Raw genomic sequence first — 18,499 nt, forward strand, 5'->3', positions numbered from 1 at the left:
TTAGTTCTCCAAACTCTGTTCAAAGATGTGAATGCAACCCGTGCCTTTCCTATTCGTGCTTTCTCCTCTGCTTCCGTGCCTCCATCCTTGTCAATTATACTTCCGAGATAGCAGAAAGTGTCTATTTCTTCGAGTTCCTGATCTTTTACTTTGATCTGCTCCCTTTGACGCGTACCTATCCTCAAGACCTTTGACTTTGCAGGGTGAATTCTTAGACCAATTGATTCCGAGAGGCTGTTTATAATTGTGGTTTTTGCTTGCATCTGGTCCTGGGTGTGGGACAAAAGAGCCAGATCATCTTCAAAATCCAGATCATCCAACTGTGTCCAGGGGTCCACTGTATCCCATGTCTTCGTCCTTTGGAGGTTTCTTTCATTAGCCAATCAATGGCAAGGATGAACAGGAATGGTGAGAGGAAGCATCCCTGCTTGACACCAGTCTTAATTTCAAAGCTGTCAGTAAGCTGATCTCCATGTACAACCCTGCAACTTGATACTTCATACATTTCCTTAATGGAGTCCATAATGTGCCAGAATTTTCCACAATGTTGCTCTGTCAATACTGTCGACAGCCTTCTCGTAATCCAGAAAGTTGACAATAAGAGAAGAGTTCCATTCTATAGACTGTTCCACTATGACTCGCAGAGAGGCAATCTGGTCGGTTGTTGAAGGGTTTTTCCGAAAACCTGCCTGTTCGTCCCGCACTTTAGCATCTGTTGCACTCTTAATTCTCTCTAAAATAATACGGTTGAAAACCTTTCCTGGGATAGAAAGAAGAGTGATACCTCGATAATTATTACAATTACTGAGGTCCCCTTTCTTTGGAAGCTTGATAAGATGTACTTCCTTCCAATCCTTTGGGAATATCCCGTCATTCCAGATACTCTCAAATAGTGGGTGCAGGGCCTCAGCATTTCTTTCAGCATCAACTTTTAGAGCCTCCGGTAGAATCTGGTCTGGTCCAGCAGCTTTCCCCCTTTTCATCTTGTAAATGGCACCCACAATCTCTGCTATCGATGGTGGATCACAGCTAATTGGTAATTCATTCCTTGCAGGCAAAATTTCCGGTTGGTTGTCTGGTGGTGGTCTGTTCAGAAGGCAGTTGAAATGTTCCCTCCATCGATTCCAGCAAGTGTCTTGGTAGTTTGATAAAGGATCCTCATGTATCCTCCTGTCGCTGCTGCTTCTGCTTTCTCTGCAAGTCTGTTCATGAATGCTTCCTTGTCTTTCTTCACAGATCTTTTGACTTCCTTAGCTATGACTCGATACTGCTCTTGTGCATCCAGTCTTGAATTCCTTGTTCGGCTTACGTTCACTTGTTCCTTTCTTGTTCTCCTCTTTTCAATAAGGTCCAAGGTGGTTGGACTTATCCATTCTTTATGTTCCGATTTCTTTACCCCCAATACCTCGTGGCAAGTTGTTATATAGACTTCCTTGATCTTTGCCCAATGTGACTCTACATCTATGTCCTCCTCGAGCTCAGTAAGCGGTTTGAATCTATTACTCAATTGTAGTTTGAATTCCTCATTCTTTTCCCCATCAAGTGCATTCACCTCGAATTTTCCTCTTGTATGTGATCTGATCCCATGTTTTCTGAGTCGGAGCTTAAGCTTTGCCAATAGCAGGTGGTGGTCTGATCCAACATCTCTCCGTACTGTCACATCTTCCAATGAACGTCTGAATCTTCGAGAGATACAAACATGATCGATCTGATTCTCTGTCACACCATCTGGTGAGACCCAAGTTGCTTTGTGGATCCTCTTATGGGGAAAACTGATCCTCCTATCACCAAACTGTTGAATACACAGAAATTTGCAAATCTCTCACCATTATCGTTCATTTCTCCCTGCCATGACGTCCCATGATACCTTCATAACCTACGTTATCCTGTCCCACTTTAGCATTAGCATCTCCCATCAATATGTTGATGTCTTTCTTTGGCAACTTGTCAATGACTTGTTGTAGCAGACAATAAAATGTATCTTTGTCCTCATCTGTTGCATCATTTGTTGGGGCATAGATCTGTACAATGTTCATGCTGATCTTCTTGCTCCGTGTTGTAAAGGACGCCATGATGATCCTTTCTCCGTGTTGTTCCCATCCTCTCAGTGACTTCTGGGCAAACTTGCTTAGAATTATTCCTACTCCCTGTGCATGAATCCCGTCCCCTCTCCCTGAATACAAAATCTTCTCCCCAGACTTGAGGTGTTTCTGTCCGGATTGTATCCAGTGGGTTTCGCTTACTCCAAGTATATGCAGCCTGTATCTTCTCATCTCAGTCACAATTTGAGAGCTTTTTCCTGCTTCATACATGGTGCGAACGTTCCACGACGCAATCCGAAGCTGCTTGTTTGGCGAAGACGTCATCGGGTCAGCAGAGTCCTTTTTTCGGCTTTGTCTGTTGTCCTTCATAAATTCTGTCATTCCAGAAACTCTTCGGTCGCCCAAGCTAAAAAAAAAGGATTTGGTTTGTCTGTCTGCGTTTCTGTAACGGTTTGAGTTTAACGGAAAGGGGTGTTAACCCTTTGCCAACCCCCAACCTGGAGGACCAGGTGACTCAAAGATGGGGGAATCACACACCATTAGTCGCCTTTTACGACAGGCTGGCTTGGCGTTGGGCTATTCTTGACCCTCTCAGTTGAGGGACCCCGGACACCGCACGGGGAAATTGTATGAGTGCCAGTACAAAAGTGAGAACGTCAGGCGACTTGTACTATATGAAATTGAAACTTGTCCCATATAGCTTTCTAGGGGAAGAAGTGAAGCGTTGAGCATTGGACACGTGGAAATTCTCTTTATAAATAATCACATTTAAATTGCGTGACATGGCCTGACTAATGGTAGTTTTGATTCATTGTACTATTTTTTTTCTAATGCGAAGTTAATTTATATTTAATCCCAGTCATACAATAGATTGTAAATTAGATAGTTTAATTAACCATTTGTGCACCAAAATTGGTTTTAAATGTAATGTAACCTATTGTAGACCCTTATTAATTAATGTAGATATTATAATATGACCTGAGCTATAATAATGCAACGTACAAAATGAATTTTGTTTGTGATTTTAAAATAATGATAATTTTAACATCTGTGCTTATATCCTAGGTGCCGAAAAAGAGAGCAACGTCACAATCCACTTTTCTCACAAAGTTGTCTCTTGCGATTTAGAGATGGGAGAGATCGTCTTCCAAAAGTAAGTAATCTTAAAGGTGTATTGTGAATTATAAGAAATGAGAAATTTTAAAGACATGAAAGGCGTGGAAATTAGAGGAATAAATATCCACAATATTTGATAAGCTGATGACAGAGCAGTGATCGTTGAGACTGAAAAAGAATTACATAATATACTGAATATTGTCGCAAGAGACAGTAAAAAGAGTGGACTAAACTTAAATACAAAATAAAAAAACTTCCTGCAAGCTAACATCTAATAGACAATCTGCTCACGTTTGCAAATATTGCATGACAATAATACTCTTCAAATAAAACAAGTCAATAATTCCAATTTTTGGGGGGATATCAATCAATATAATATAATAGAACAAATATCGCAAAGATGATATAAGAATCGCCCTTTTTGAAGATGCTTTAGATAAATTAACCCTAGTCTATCTAGATAAAAACACAAGAGTTAAAATAAATACCAAAATACGTGTATTGAAAACAAGACTTTAACATAATGCGATCAGTCTTCCAATACGGATGTGAGTGTTGGAAAAGCAACAAAGAAATAGAAAGACAGTTGGAAGATGCTGAAAATGGTTTTTAGAAGAATCATGAGAATATTCTGGACAGAAAGAGTGACAAAAGAGGAAGTATAAGATCAATGCGCAATGCTGAGGACGCTATCTCTTCAGAACCATAACAGAAAGACAATTAGAATTCTTAGGTCATAAATATATATACAGAAAAAGCAATAAAGAGATAGATATCTTGTTAGGGAAAGTCGATGGCAAATGAGGCTGAGGTAGACAACGTACAGTTATTACCTCTGAACGCTCGGGAAACGAATGGAGAGATAAATGAAACAAGAATCAACTGTCCTGAGACAGAGGATAGGAAGTATTGGACTACTATGAACGCCAATGTTTATCTCCGGTTCGGCTTGATGATTTGAGCTTGAGCATTTATAGAGCAATACCCACTAAAATTCTCAACGCTGTTTAGAAGAGGCCTCTGGAACAGCGACACATAGCATGTTGGACGAGACTTGACGCTATGAAGCGATATTACAATTGTTCCGACAGAGATAACGCTGTAAACGCCTAGGTACTCCGTTTACACCAGAGTACGGTGAGAGAATTTGATTAAACAGTGTTTTCTCCTAGGACTGAACTATGCGCCGTTCAGAGCGGGATTCGAACCCAGGATCTTCCGATCGAAAGGCAAGTGTAATACCACAAAACCACACAGCCGCACAATAGAACCTTTGTTGTTTGTGCCAAAGCAAGATAAGAGAGAAATCTCAGTTCGAAACTCACCTCTCACCAGGGTGTCATAGCTGTCACAACCTGATGATGGTGATTCAGCGTAGCCACACTTTGAGTAAAATAATGGAATTGAAGCGTTTATGTTATATTGAACGATATGACCATTTTTAGCTTGTATAGCTTTCATTTGATCAAATACGTCTGGATATTTTTGTAATGCCAGGTATATGGAATGAGATGGTCGTTTGGATAAATCATTACACAGGATACAAATTGGAGCCCCTCTGTCATTTTCTTTTTTCAATTGAGCAACTACATCGGCTCACATTTCTGCGCTGGACTGATTGATGCCTAACTTATTAGGTCTCTTGCCGAGATAGATGTCGGCATATATAAGGGAGCTTTACTCTTTATTATTATTCTTTTGTGTTGGAATTAAAATTCTTCTTTAGCCTTACAATGTGCAGGATATAAAGTTGATATCACAATTATCATAATCAGCATCATCATCATCTTTAAGTGGTGCCGAATCAGATCAGACAGTGGCGATCATAGCTCCCCAATCTTCACTATTTTATAAACAAAACATAAAATAGCAGGACTAATTTTGTCCTTTAAATGTCTTTGATATGAAGAATACAAAGTGATTTATCAACAAAATCATCAACGAATCAGCATTAAATCAATGAGAAAGCAAACATTACTGGACAATGCTCTGAGAAAATACGACTCTCGGTCGATCAAAGTTTTACAGCCATCCAGAGAACATGCATTCTTGGTTTCGAATATAATATTATTCCACAACTTAATGGTACGAAACCTTAAAGATTCTTGAATAAATCATTAGTATTGCATCTGGATAAGTAAGGTTTAAGTTTATCTTTTCTTCCAAACGTCACAGTAGAGAAGTGATTGTCTCAGAAAGTCGATATCTTCTGTTTCATTTATCGCTCCAGTTCGTGTTCAGAGACCTGTGATATTACCTGTTCTTTGTGCTTCTTTTTTTCCTAACAAAGTCCTCATTTTAGCTATTACACGAGGAAATTTAATTATGTTTTTGTTATGGTTCTAAGACGTCTGATGCCTGATAGATCCAATACTTTCTCGTTTGTCATTCTTTCTGCCCAGGATGTCCAATGACTCTTCTTAGTGACAATCCCTCAACTTTCTATTTCAATTGTGATATATATTTAAATACAGTAGACTACCGATATAGGATATAGAATCTTTTCAGTGAACGTAGTTTGGGTGTTAATTTTAATATTTCTGTTTTTAATTAATATGTTTCAATTTATTAAATGCATCTTTTGAAAGGGCAATTATTCTTGATATGATATCAACTATCAAATCTACATTTATATCGTATTTCAGCTTAAAACCAGATAAATCCTATTCTTTCCCTTTCCCCCTCAAAGATTAATATGAGACATTGATGCTATGCGTTAGCTAAAATTAAATACTGACAACATCCGCCAGCCGGATATAGTCTGATTGATAGAATTTAGTAAAAACAAAAACAAAGAGCGAGCTGGATGACGTTAATTTCGTTAAATGTATTAATATTTGTCTTCTTTTCTGTCAGTGAAAAAGGCCACACTGTGACAACTCGTGTTGATCTTATCGTGGGCGCAGACGGAGCATATTCTACCATTCGTAAACAGATGATGCGTTCATGCCGAGTTAACTATCAGCAAGAATACAGTCAGCTTGGCTATATGGAGCTCTATTTTCCTCCTGGTCCGGATAACGAGGTAGATCATATATGATTTATTTATAGTAAAGTAGAATCTAAAAGGAACTATCACGAAGCCATGCTGGTACCACCATTCATGTAGCATGTAGATTGTTATCCTATTAAAGTGGACACGGATTACACTCCTTCTAAATGCTTTTCCCCCCATATTTTTCCTTTTCATCTTTCATAAAAGCGGCTGTTTGATTTACATCCAAGCGCCCGAAGTTTTGTCTTGCAAGACATTAAAACCCTCCAAAATTAAATATTGTCTAAAATGGTTTGTTGCTAATGCCATTCTGTATAAAATATGAATAATATAAGTCCAGACTTATAATAACTGGTAGGCGGATATCAGACCAAACAGTTCGTAATGACTTTAAGCTGTTTGCGGTCCCTTTCTTACACAAAGATACAGTGACGCGCGACCTCGCTGAAACAGAGAAAATGTTCTGTTGACACTACGTTATTATTGGAGACGAGTTCTTTTCAGCCATGAGTCTCAATATACGATAGAGGGAGGTGGATATACCGGAGAAGGAATGAACATTATGCTCAAAATCGTATTGATGAAGTTGTTCAGTGAGCAAGGAAGTGGAGGTGCCATCAGTAATTCTAGGCTTCCTATATTCAATATTCAGGGCCGTGTTAATGCTGAACGTTGCATTGGCGAAAACCTTCAACCTCAAGTCTTTCCTCCTCTGAATACTTCACGAGCAATATCCATGCACGACAATTTTTGACCCCACCCATCTTTTGACGCAAAATAACATTGCCTTTAATTCCTGGCCATCAATGTCAACGAATCTGAACTCAATAGAGTAATTATGAAAAAGACGCGTCAGAAAAGTAGTTATTAGTCCTGCCAGCACTGCAGAACTACTTGAGGAATTGCAGGTGAATTGAAACATCTTACAGCTGTTAATTTCAAATCTGTTGCGATCCATGCCAAGACGATTTCAAAGTGTGATTAATACAGAAGAAAGACACACAACATATTTAGTGATTTAAAATGGGGCCGGACAGCTTAATTTGATATTTAAATGTTAAAATACAGAGCTAAAAATTTATCAACTATTTATTTGAATCTCTTTCATACTCATCGGATTATCAAAAATGCATTTCCAAAATCAAAGAAATTGACAATTTATTGAGAGAAAACCAATTGCATCTCTTTAAAATAAAAACAAAAACTGTATAATATATCTACCTTTTGTAAGTACAATATAACAACGTTCACTTGCAATCTATTTATTTATATTCCACGTCCAGTTTCCAATGGAAAAAAATTATTTTCATGTTTGGCCAAGAGGTGAAATCTTGGTAGCTGCTTTCCCCAACCTGGATAAGTCCATTAGTGGAGCGCTGGTTATGCCATTTGAGATATATGACAAAATAAACACAAAAGAAGATGTTATTACTTTTTTTAATGAGATGTTTCCCGACATCGTGCCTATCATTGATAAGTAAGTATAAAATGTTGTTATCGATTTGAATAAATCAACTTTACATAATGCTTTTATCGGTACTGCTACTGTTAAAACCCTTGTGGACAGACTATATTTAAGGCAAAGAAATTATTTCACACCTACAATCTACTGAGTAATGAATGGGTAGCTAGTGGAATGTACATTGAGCAATCAAAAAGTATTGCAAGTTGGAGAAAAGCTCAAATAAAACTTGATATAAAGTGTCGTATATCATGCCTCTAATTAAAACTAAACCTCATAGAAACAACTTTCTATTCCTTAATAAAGTCTTCCTCTTGTTTACTCATTGATGTCTGCCTAAGTCAGTTTACGTATAGATAGGATGAAGATGACCTCACTCTGGTCGTTGTTATTGGTTGTTTTGTTTTATTCTTTGCCATCCATGTTTTTGAGTAATTCTCACTAAACTGTATTAACCAGCCAATAAACGTTCAAGATTACACATAGTTCTGTGGGTTGGTCCGCCATATTTCCGGATGGCGATGTGTTGATTTTCTTCGCCAAGTGCACACTATCAATATCTATATCGGCTTTATAAAAGTTTAAAGGCTTCTTGTAAATTTACGTTATAACAGCGAATTTGACGTCACTGTCTTCTACAAAATGTTAAATCTATCAAGGCGGACGAAAAAAAAGCTACAACAAAAATCTGAAAGTGACATTTTTATGAAGTAGATGTGGCAGAATATACCTGTATAGGGTGAGAGAATGTGATTAAAGAGCCTTATCCAAGGACTCAACAATGCGCCGCTCAAAGTGGGAATCGAGAATGGGACTTTCAGATCCGACGACGAGTGTCGTACCACTAGACAACATAGGCGCAATATATTATTATTATTATTATTTATTATTATTATTATTTTTATTATTATTATTATATTATTATTATTATTATTATTATTATATTATTATTATTATATTATTATATTAATTATATTATTATTTATTATTATATTATTATTATTTAAACTATTATAATATACATGACATTTATAACGCGCATTTTCATCACTGGGTGATGCTCAATGCGCGAAACAATAATACAATGACATTATTATACAAATGAAACATTATACAAACTACATCAACATAATATTATCATTATACAACAATGTAATAACTAAACATAAAGTCATTAATACAAGATATGTTATAATACATCCACATGCTATGTCAAATACGGAAATAATATAAAATAATGATATAATAACATAAACTAAATTAACATTCATATTGGGGTCAAATTACAAAGATGCATTAATCAAGATGTGTTCTAACAAAGAGATTGTGTTTTAACTTTGATTTAAATATTGATAAGGACTGCGCTTCTCTTATTCTTTTACGAAGAGAGTTCCAGATGGAAGGTCCGACGTGACTGAACGATCTGCCGCCGTAAAATTTATATTTATATTTATTTGTAACAATTAATTTTGTAGAATCTAGTGCAGAACGTAGACTCCTCGTTGGCTTATAAGTTTCTAAAAATTCAGTAATATACAATGGTGCTTGATCATTAAGGCACTTATAGCACAATACTGCTAGTTTGAATTCGATTCTCACTTTAACTGGTATTATTATTATTATTATTATTATTATTATTATTATTATTATTATTATTATTATTATTATTATTATTATTATTATTATTATCATTATTATATTTTTTCTTTTAAATATTAGTTATTTATCATCATTATCATTCTTTTTATTATTGTTATTATTATTATTATTATTATTATTATTATTATTATTATTAGTATTATTATTATTATTATTATTATTATTATATTATTATTATTATTATTATTATTATTACTATTATTATTATTATTATTATTATTATTATTATTATTATTATTATTATTATTATTATTATTATTATTATTATTATCGTGGGCTAGCGACTTGTTAACGACACTGCATTAGAACTCTAGGCTCCTGAATTCGATGCTACTTCAGGGAGCTTTTTCTTTTTCTTTGGCAAGACAATCAACCTCAACTGCTCTTGGGTAATTTCCCTCAACATGAAATATAATACTTGAGAATGTATATAGCGCAATATCCATTAAAAGTGATCAAAGCTCTTTAGGGAACTACTAACCAACACCAACACTTAACATGTTAGGACAAGATACGTGAGTTTTCCACATGGTTGATAACTCGTGTCCTTTTTTTAAAAAAAACTCTGCAGAGAATTCTTAACGGAATCCTTCTTGGCAAGAAAAGGCCAACCTTTCTTTTCTATCAAAGTAAGTTAACTATTGTTATTAGACTAGATATTATATATATATATATATATATATATATATATATATATATATATATATATTATATATATATATATATATATATAATATATATATATATATATATATAAAGGTTGTTTTATATGATATATTTTTTACAATGACTGCAACTAATACATGGTTTATTTCTATATTTTACCAGTAAACGCTGGTGATACCCATTGATAAAACGTAAGTTTTATATGATAAATTTTAATTGTCTTAATACAGAAATGGATTCAAATTTCCTATACAATTTTCCATTTCAGTGTTCACCTTATCATTACAAAGACAAAGCAGTTTTAATTGGAGATGCCGCGCACACTATGCTTCCGTTTTATGGACAAGGAATGAATGCTGTAGGTTTTATATGAGTTTATTTCATTTTTCTTTTTAAGCAAGATTTCTTTCTACTAGGATCCTTAAAACCACTTTACAAATCACATGTAAAAAAAAAAGTAACTAATTCTGATTAAATATATATGTTCCAGAAGTTTTAAGAATATAATGAATGATATTGATAATGAATTAAATGATAATCATAACAATAGTAGTAGTAATAGTAGTAGTAGTAGTAGTAGTAGTAGTAGTAGTAGTAGTAGTAGTAGTAGTAGTAGTAGTAGTAGTAGTAGTAGTAGTAGTAGTAGTAGTAGTAGTGGTGGTGGTGGTGGTGGTGATAAAAATACTCCCTTTCGCGCCGTCGCCAATGATTCCATGAAGGAATATAGATAGTCCATCAATAAACTTCTGATGTTAATAGGAATGACCCATGTTGTCTAAACTGTTCAAATTTGGGAGTTAATACGTTTGTTTAGCTTAAACGGCAGAAATTCAGGTTTGTAAAACAATTCTTCACGGATTTTGATGATTGTGTGGAAAAAAATAAATATGCATGAATTGATTTGATGATACCTGTCCATTCGGAAGAATACGTTTTCAACAGAAAACATATGATTTTGGTTATAATTAAGCTCATTTTATCTTATCTGTCCAATTGGAAAAAAAGTTTGTCAACAGACCCTAGATGATTCCAGTCGTCTGCTAAACAAGGATTTGACATCGTTTTTGATTCGACAATCTCATGTAATTTTACTAAATCGATTCTTTTCCCCTATTGTGTTTAGATTTCATAAACTTATATACCACGAATATGACTGACCATCTTTCACTCACTTAACCCGTTGTGTTCAGCTGTTTTTAATTTTGGAACTTCAGTTTTATTTTTAAAGGGCTCACTTTCCCCCACTTTTCTTGCTCTCAAGAATGTCAAAATTAGTAACTAGATCGAACCATGGAGATAAATAGGTAGCAGAATAATGTCAAAAACAGTACCTAGTCTAGATTGTAACAAGATGGTAAATACAACAGCAAAGACAAAACCGTCATCTAGTATCAGACACCGATCGCATCCGTAAGCATTAGTTGTAGGCCGTGAAGTAGAAACTCCCCCCCCCTTCCAGAAATGTTACTGTATTTTATTTTATATTTTTCTTTTATAGCCTTTAAGATAGTCCGTATAACATTAATCATGATAACAACAATAATAATAATAATATTTAATAATAATAATAATAATAATAATAATAATAATAATAATAATAATAATAATAATAATAATAATAATAATAATAATAATAATAATAATAATAATAATAATAATAATATAATGATAATAATAATAATAATAATAATAATAATGATGATGAATAATAATAATAATAATAATAATAATAAATATAATAATAATAATAATAATAATAATAATAATAATAATAATAATAATAATAATAAATAATAATATAATAATAATAATAATAATAATAATAATAATAATAATAATAATAATAATAAAATAATAATAATAATCATGACTTATCATGAGGTTTACATTAGGGTACCAAATCCATCTATAATTATCAGATGTACCAATAACCATAATAACAAACACAATACGAATATTAATAGTGTATTTTATTCATTTCTGTGTGCAATAATTTATAAATTTTATTAATTTGTACTGTTTTCTTTTTCTCTAAGGGATTTGAAGACTGCCTCATTTTAGACGAAATGATGGAGAAATTCGACAATGATTTAGGTGTGTATCAAAATGGAGTTTGGCCTAGATATCTCAAAAACGTACTAATGTAATGTGATAATCAATTTATACAGCGGGCAGAGTCCACAAAATGCTCTAACGCCCTACACATACAAAGACAATAGGAAAAAAAATGCAAATAATATTACTACTCAAAAGCCCGCCTGGATAGGAATATTTTCAAAAGTTTCCTAAACTTACTGAGCTCGGGGGCGTCTTTGATTTCTGTATTTATCTAATTTGTTACATACTATTGGGAGACATTTTTCAGCTAGAGATTTACATAACATGAAAACATTCACATAGACTTAGAACGGATCACTAATCTAGCTGTCCTATTTTGAACTTTCTGCATTCTATCGGTTATACAACTTGGAGCGCCAAAGATAATATTATCATTGTAATTATAAAGTCGGAATATCAGAAGGATATAATTTACTAAAACGTTTGTAGAATTAGGGTTGATCAAATTTCCAAATTTTCTCAAATTTTCTTAGATGAAAATAGTAGTAATTGTTGTATTTTATTTCATTCTAGAACTCGCCTTTGCTGAGTTTTCAAAGACAAGGTGTGTCGATGCAAATGTCATTTGTGATCTTGCCTTAAGAAATTACACAGAGGTAAGGAACAGACAATAAACATACTATAATTTTTCACCAATTGTCTTCATCTTCTTCTGGTTCTCCTTCCTCTTGTTGTTGTTGTTGTTGTTGTTGTTGTTGTTCTTCTTCTTCTTCTTCTTCTTCTTCTTCTTCTTCTTCTTCTTCTTCTTCTTCTTCTTCTTCTTCTTCTTCCCCTCCTCCTCCTCCTCCTCCTCCTTATTCTTCTTCTTCGTTATTGTTATATTGGATTTATATCAAGAATACTGTCAAGTCCATTAGAGAAACGTTGTATCCGGGTCTCTACAACGTTAAACTGACAGATACAGTAGATGCTGATGCTGATGATAATAATAATAATAATAATTATTATTATTATTATTATAATATTATATATAATAATAATAATAATAATAATAATAATAATAATAATAATATATAATATTAATAATAATAGAATAATAATAATAATAATTAAAATAATAATAATAATAATAATAATAATAATAATAATAATAATATAATAATAATAATAATAATAATAATAATACAATAATAATAATAATAATAATACATATATAAAATAATATATAATAATAATAATAATAACAATAATAATAATAATATAATAATAATATAATAATATATAATAAATAATAATAATAATAATAATAATAATAATAATAATAATAATAATAATATAATAATAATAATAATAATAATAATAATAATATATAAATAATAATAATAATAATAATAATAATAATATATAATATATAATAAATAATAATAATATAATAAACCATCATAGAAATAATAATAATAATAATAATAATAATAATAATAATAATAATAATAATAATAAATAATAATAATAATAAAAAAGAAAAAAGAAGAAGAAGAAAAGTAACAATAACAACAATAATAATGTTATATATAAAAAAATAATAATAATAAATATAATAATAATAATAATAATAATAATAATAATAATAATAATATAATATAATAATAATAATAATAATAATAATATATAATAAGATAAAATAATTTTAAAAAAAAATACTAATACTAATACAATAATGATAATAATAATAATAATAATAATAATAATAATAATAATAATAATAACAATAATAATAATAATAATAATAATAATAATAATAATAATAATAATAATAAAATTAATAATAATAATAATAAATAATAATAATAATAATAATAATAAAATAATATAATAATAATAATAATAATAAAATAATAATAATAATAATAATAATAATAATAATAATAATAATAATAATAATAATAATAATAATATAATAATTATAGTAAGTAACATATAATAATAAAAACAATAATGATAATTAATGAATAAATTAATAATAATAATAATAATAATAATTAATAAATAATAATAATAAAATAATAATAATAATAAATAATAATAATAATATTAATAATAATATTATTTATAAAGATAAATACTAATAATAATACTAATAAGTAATAATAATATAATAATAATATTTAAAATAATAATAATATAATAATAATAATAATAATAATAATAATAATTAATAATAATAAATAATAATAATAATAATAATAATAATAATAATCTACTCGTTTTAATAATACCGTTTGGGGTTAACATGTTCCGTACCACCGACTTGTTTTTATGGCTGTATAACCCACGTTAAATGTTTGACAACGAGAGCAGAATTACTGGCAAACCTAAAAAGATTATAAAGCTACCGTTGATTAGATATTGATTTACGAGTAATTTGTAAACCTTTTTACAAATAAGGATACTTCTATCACCCGGTGACATGAGGTTAACAGTTTTAAAAATCCAACTCAAATTGAACAATCGTTTGTTGACGATTATGCAATTCGCCTGTGAGTTCGAAATTCATACATTCGCCATGTTTCGTTCTGCGTATTAATCGTTGTTGTTTGTTAAGGACCCCACGTAAAGCTCTTTACAATCTTATTTTATTTTTACTTTTCTTTTTTTTTTTCAATTCTATAAAATAATGAATCATCGAGACCTCGGAGAATGTATGCAATTGCACTTCAATTTTTAAACTTTTTGTCCCTGACTTTTTTTCAGATCCAATCTAAATCTTACTTCTTGAGAGGAAAGATGAACCAGTTCCTTACGTGGATGTTTCCTCGCACTTGGATTCCTTTGTATACGATGGTATGTATGGATGTTACTATTAAGTGAAGTGTATTTGATCAACTATCAATATTCTGATGTAATTAATGATACAAAACACTTTTATTCCTTTTAGTCTTGAAACTTATTCTTCATGAAATTAAGTTGATCACCAACTTGTCCAGAAGTCTAAACTATTATAATCCTTTTATCAAGTTAACATTTCCCGGCCAAAAAGCTAAATGTATTGTCAGTGGATGACAGTTTGATAGTAAAGATAGAGATGTTTTCATTGCGGCTTTGTGATCTATTGATATGACCTGTAGGTTCCTGGTTCGAGTCCCTCTGTGGGCCACGCAAAGTCAAGTCCTTGGAAAACGTTCGTGACTCTCATTCATTATCTTGCAAAATCGGGTGTAAAACAAGTACTTGGCTGACGATATCCTCTGAAAATAGGCACTGCAGTAATGCCTAACAAACGTCACGTTGAATACTATGTGTTAAGTGTTGCTGTCGGAGTAGGAAATCATGTATAGCGTTTTTAGCATGTTTATTGGATATAGAGTTATAAAATAGATGAAAACAAATGAAATTTTGTTCTTTCGTTCAGGGTTGCGAAGAGTACTAAAATGTATGTTTTAAGATAATTAAATATAATTTTGAAAATATGCTCGTGAAGTATTGCAAAGTTTAAAAAATTCAACCAATTAGAATACGAATTCAGAACAACATGAAACTTGAAAGTTAAAGCAAAGGGCCACTTGATAAGGTAGCATGTGTAAGTATCAGGAGTCTGCCTATTAGGTTATATGGAAATGAATCATGATTTGTTCAAACCCAAAGGGCCTTAGCAGTAAATCAAATCAATACTGATTGAGGAAGCTGTACTCGTGAACCAGGAATAATGTGTAAGGTAAGGTACTAGATAAAAATCTTGAAAATGTTTCCCATATATTAAATTTTGATTTAATCCAATTAAATCCAGCATTGCCACAGCTTCAGTGATGAATTGACCTGAACATTGTAATAATCGACGTGTTTTGTTCGGCTATTCAGATAACTAAGGGAGCTTCTACGAATATTCATCTATTTTTAAATACACACATAAAAGATAATAACTTTTATAGATATATGACTTATATGAATGGTAATGTAACTATAGACAATACCATTTAATTATCATTTTTTAAAAGATGACTACATTATTTTCATCAGGGAAAATATTGTATTTGTACCGTGTTGATAAATAGATGTTAATAATGACGGATTTGTTCAAAGCATCACGTCTGTTTTTTTCTTTATATCTTGTCTAGGTGGTTTTTACCAGGATGCGTTATCATCATTGCGTTGAAAGGGCTATTCGGCAAGACAAGGTTCGTAAATAGTTTTTTTAAATCACAGGGTGTGATATATTAGAACATTATGTTACGACAAGTGACTATGATATCCCATAATAAGCAGAACAATAGATTGTGTTATTCAAATGATCCATGTCATATTCGACGCTGTTTTGGGCATTATTTTCACATCGCCTCATTCAAGTTTGATGTTCTGAACTCGTGCATAAATTATGTAGTGATGGATATAGACGTCTAGATAGAAAGAATGTTGGTACAAAAATAATGCTCATCATAGGTGACATAGACCAAAACATAATGATAATGTTGAAGTAATGGCAATACAGTTTTGTTTTTACTTCGTGCTCTTAACCGGATTGTGGACGAATAGACAAAAAAAATAATAACAAAGTATTCGGAACAAGTTTTCTCTTTTTCTTCCTAGTTCTCTAAAGAAAATAGTTTATAATTATAATCACAATACAGAGTATCTTATGTAATAAACTCAAATTTCTGAGATATCGATTCGAGAGAATATGATTTTTATTGATTAATGTATTGATTAATTGACTTTTGACACTCTTGAGTTTATTTTCCGATCTACCTTTTTGTGTTACAATCGGAATATGCATATTTTATTTCGAAATGTTAATATGTTTTCCAAAGTAATTATGCCTTTTTAAAATTAAAATCATTTCACAGATTCTGTCCGGAATTGCATCAGTGTCTGTCTTGTGTGTTGGCATCATAGCCTATGGTATTTACTCAGGGAAATTAAACATTGGCTCATCTGTCACAAATTATATTACACATACTGCAAGGAGACTGATATGATAGAGGAGAAAATTTAGATGTCTCGACAGTCACTTCGACACCACCATGATCTGATGGAAGTTGAATACGAGATTGAAGGGAGTGCAATTTTTATTATGTTCCTTTTGTTGAAAAGAAAAGCGTATTGAGATAACTTAATCTAATGCCCGAAAATGTCTTGTGCTGTGTTTAAAAGACCCAGAATGATATTTTTAGCTACCAAAAGTGTAAAATGTATAAATTATATTTTTTTTAACAGAATGAAATAAAATATTGGAAGAAACACATTAACAAACGCATAAGTTAACAAATAAAGGCGTGTGCCCACTCATCCAAAGTATTGCGGTTCATGTGTTATTCTGTCCCTGCGGTTTTTTGCCATTTCAAACACCAAATTTTGCCAAAATTTGCCATACAAAATGGTCAAATTTGCCATCAAAATAGCAAAATTTTCCAAAAATTTTCCGCTAGTTCTACAAAAATCAAACAACTAAAACAACATGTACGGTAAAAAATTGACACAAATAGGGCATTTTGTAGAATATTGATGTCACAACATGTCAACATGAATTTATTTACATTTTGAATGGTTTGAAATAATATAATAATAATAATAATATAAAATAATAAATAATAATAATAATAATAATAATAATAATAATAATAATAATAATAATAATAAATATATAATAGCCATAGTAAGTAAGTAAAAAAATAGAAGCAAGTAATCAAAATATTTTATCAACTATTTAGCTTCTTAAAATTTGGGAAATCAAAGTGAACAATCGCATAAAAAAAATTCAAAATTTGAAAAACTAATTAAGGAGAGGATAAAAAATAACTATTCACAAGGAAAGAGAAACAAAATCCATTTACCAATGGGAGCACATTAAATTTGTATTCTCTACTTACTATCCAATTTTGAGCATTACTATTATTGCTTTATATTTGAATTTAGGCCTAATGGGTTTTTTAAATTGAAAAACATGGAAAATATCATGAAAAATCATACTCATATCATGAAAACTAAGTGCAACTTGTGGCTAAAAATGAAATTGCATTTCATGAAAAATATTTTAATAGAACACATTTTGTGTACATAAATGATAAATAGGATAAATTTCTTAGGATTGCCAATTTTGGATGCTAGCGTTGAAAGTCGCCGTCTTTTCACTATTTTTCATAGCTTTTGTTTTGTTTTTTTTTAAACAAAAAATCGTCAATTTAGCCTAAAAACGGCGGAAATTGCGGCTTTTTGCGCCCAAATAAAAATTTGCCGCTTTTTGCGGTCAAGGGTGAAATTTGCGGCCGCGAAAAACTGCGGGGACAGGTTATTTAAGGAAATTTACAAGATAATTATGGAATCACACGTATTTGTAAGGGATCTATGAGTACTTGATTTTTGTGGAGGCACAGCCTAACACAAATAAATATGGAGGGACATAAAATTATGGAATAATGCTTAAATAATAAAAGACAACACATCAAAATAATAACAAGAAAAAAAAATAATACACAATTTATACGAAACTTATAAGAGGAACAGGAATGT

General features: G+C 31.2%; 1 protein-coding gene across 1 annotated transcript in view; it reads left to right on the forward strand.

The window, feature by feature from the left end:
- LOC144958337 (kynurenine 3-monooxygenase-like) overlaps nucleotides 1-17,560 on the forward strand; it is a 28,978-nt gene extending 11,418 nt beyond the window's left edge. The window contains exons 5-14 of the mRNA XM_078890260.1: nucleotides 3,108-3,195; nucleotides 6,015-6,183; nucleotides 7,437-7,630; nucleotides 9,846-9,903; nucleotides 10,209-10,298; nucleotides 11,977-12,034; nucleotides 12,572-12,654; nucleotides 14,750-14,839; nucleotides 16,111-16,170; nucleotides 16,837-17,560. Of these exons, the coding sequence (XP_078746386.1) occupies nucleotides 3,108-3,195; nucleotides 6,015-6,183; nucleotides 7,437-7,630; nucleotides 9,846-9,903; nucleotides 10,209-10,298; nucleotides 11,977-12,034; nucleotides 12,572-12,654; nucleotides 14,750-14,839; nucleotides 16,111-16,170; nucleotides 16,837-16,968 (1,022 nt within the window). The 3' untranslated portion in view covers nucleotides 16,969-17,560. The remainder of the gene's footprint in view (nucleotides 1-3,107; nucleotides 3,196-6,014; nucleotides 6,184-7,436; nucleotides 7,631-9,845; nucleotides 9,904-10,208; nucleotides 10,299-11,976; nucleotides 12,035-12,571; nucleotides 12,655-14,749; nucleotides 14,840-16,110; nucleotides 16,171-16,836) is intronic.
- The last annotated feature ends 939 nt before the right edge of the window (nucleotides 17,561-18,499 follow it).

Source organism: Berghia stephanieae, chromosome 1 (genome assembly GCF_034508935.2).
Source record: "Berghia stephanieae isolate SIO BIC M18660-M18661 chromosome 1, UCSD_Bste_1.3, whole genome shotgun sequence".
Taxonomy (NCBI): domain Eukaryota; kingdom Metazoa; phylum Mollusca; class Gastropoda; order Nudibranchia; family Aeolidiidae; genus Berghia; species Berghia stephanieae.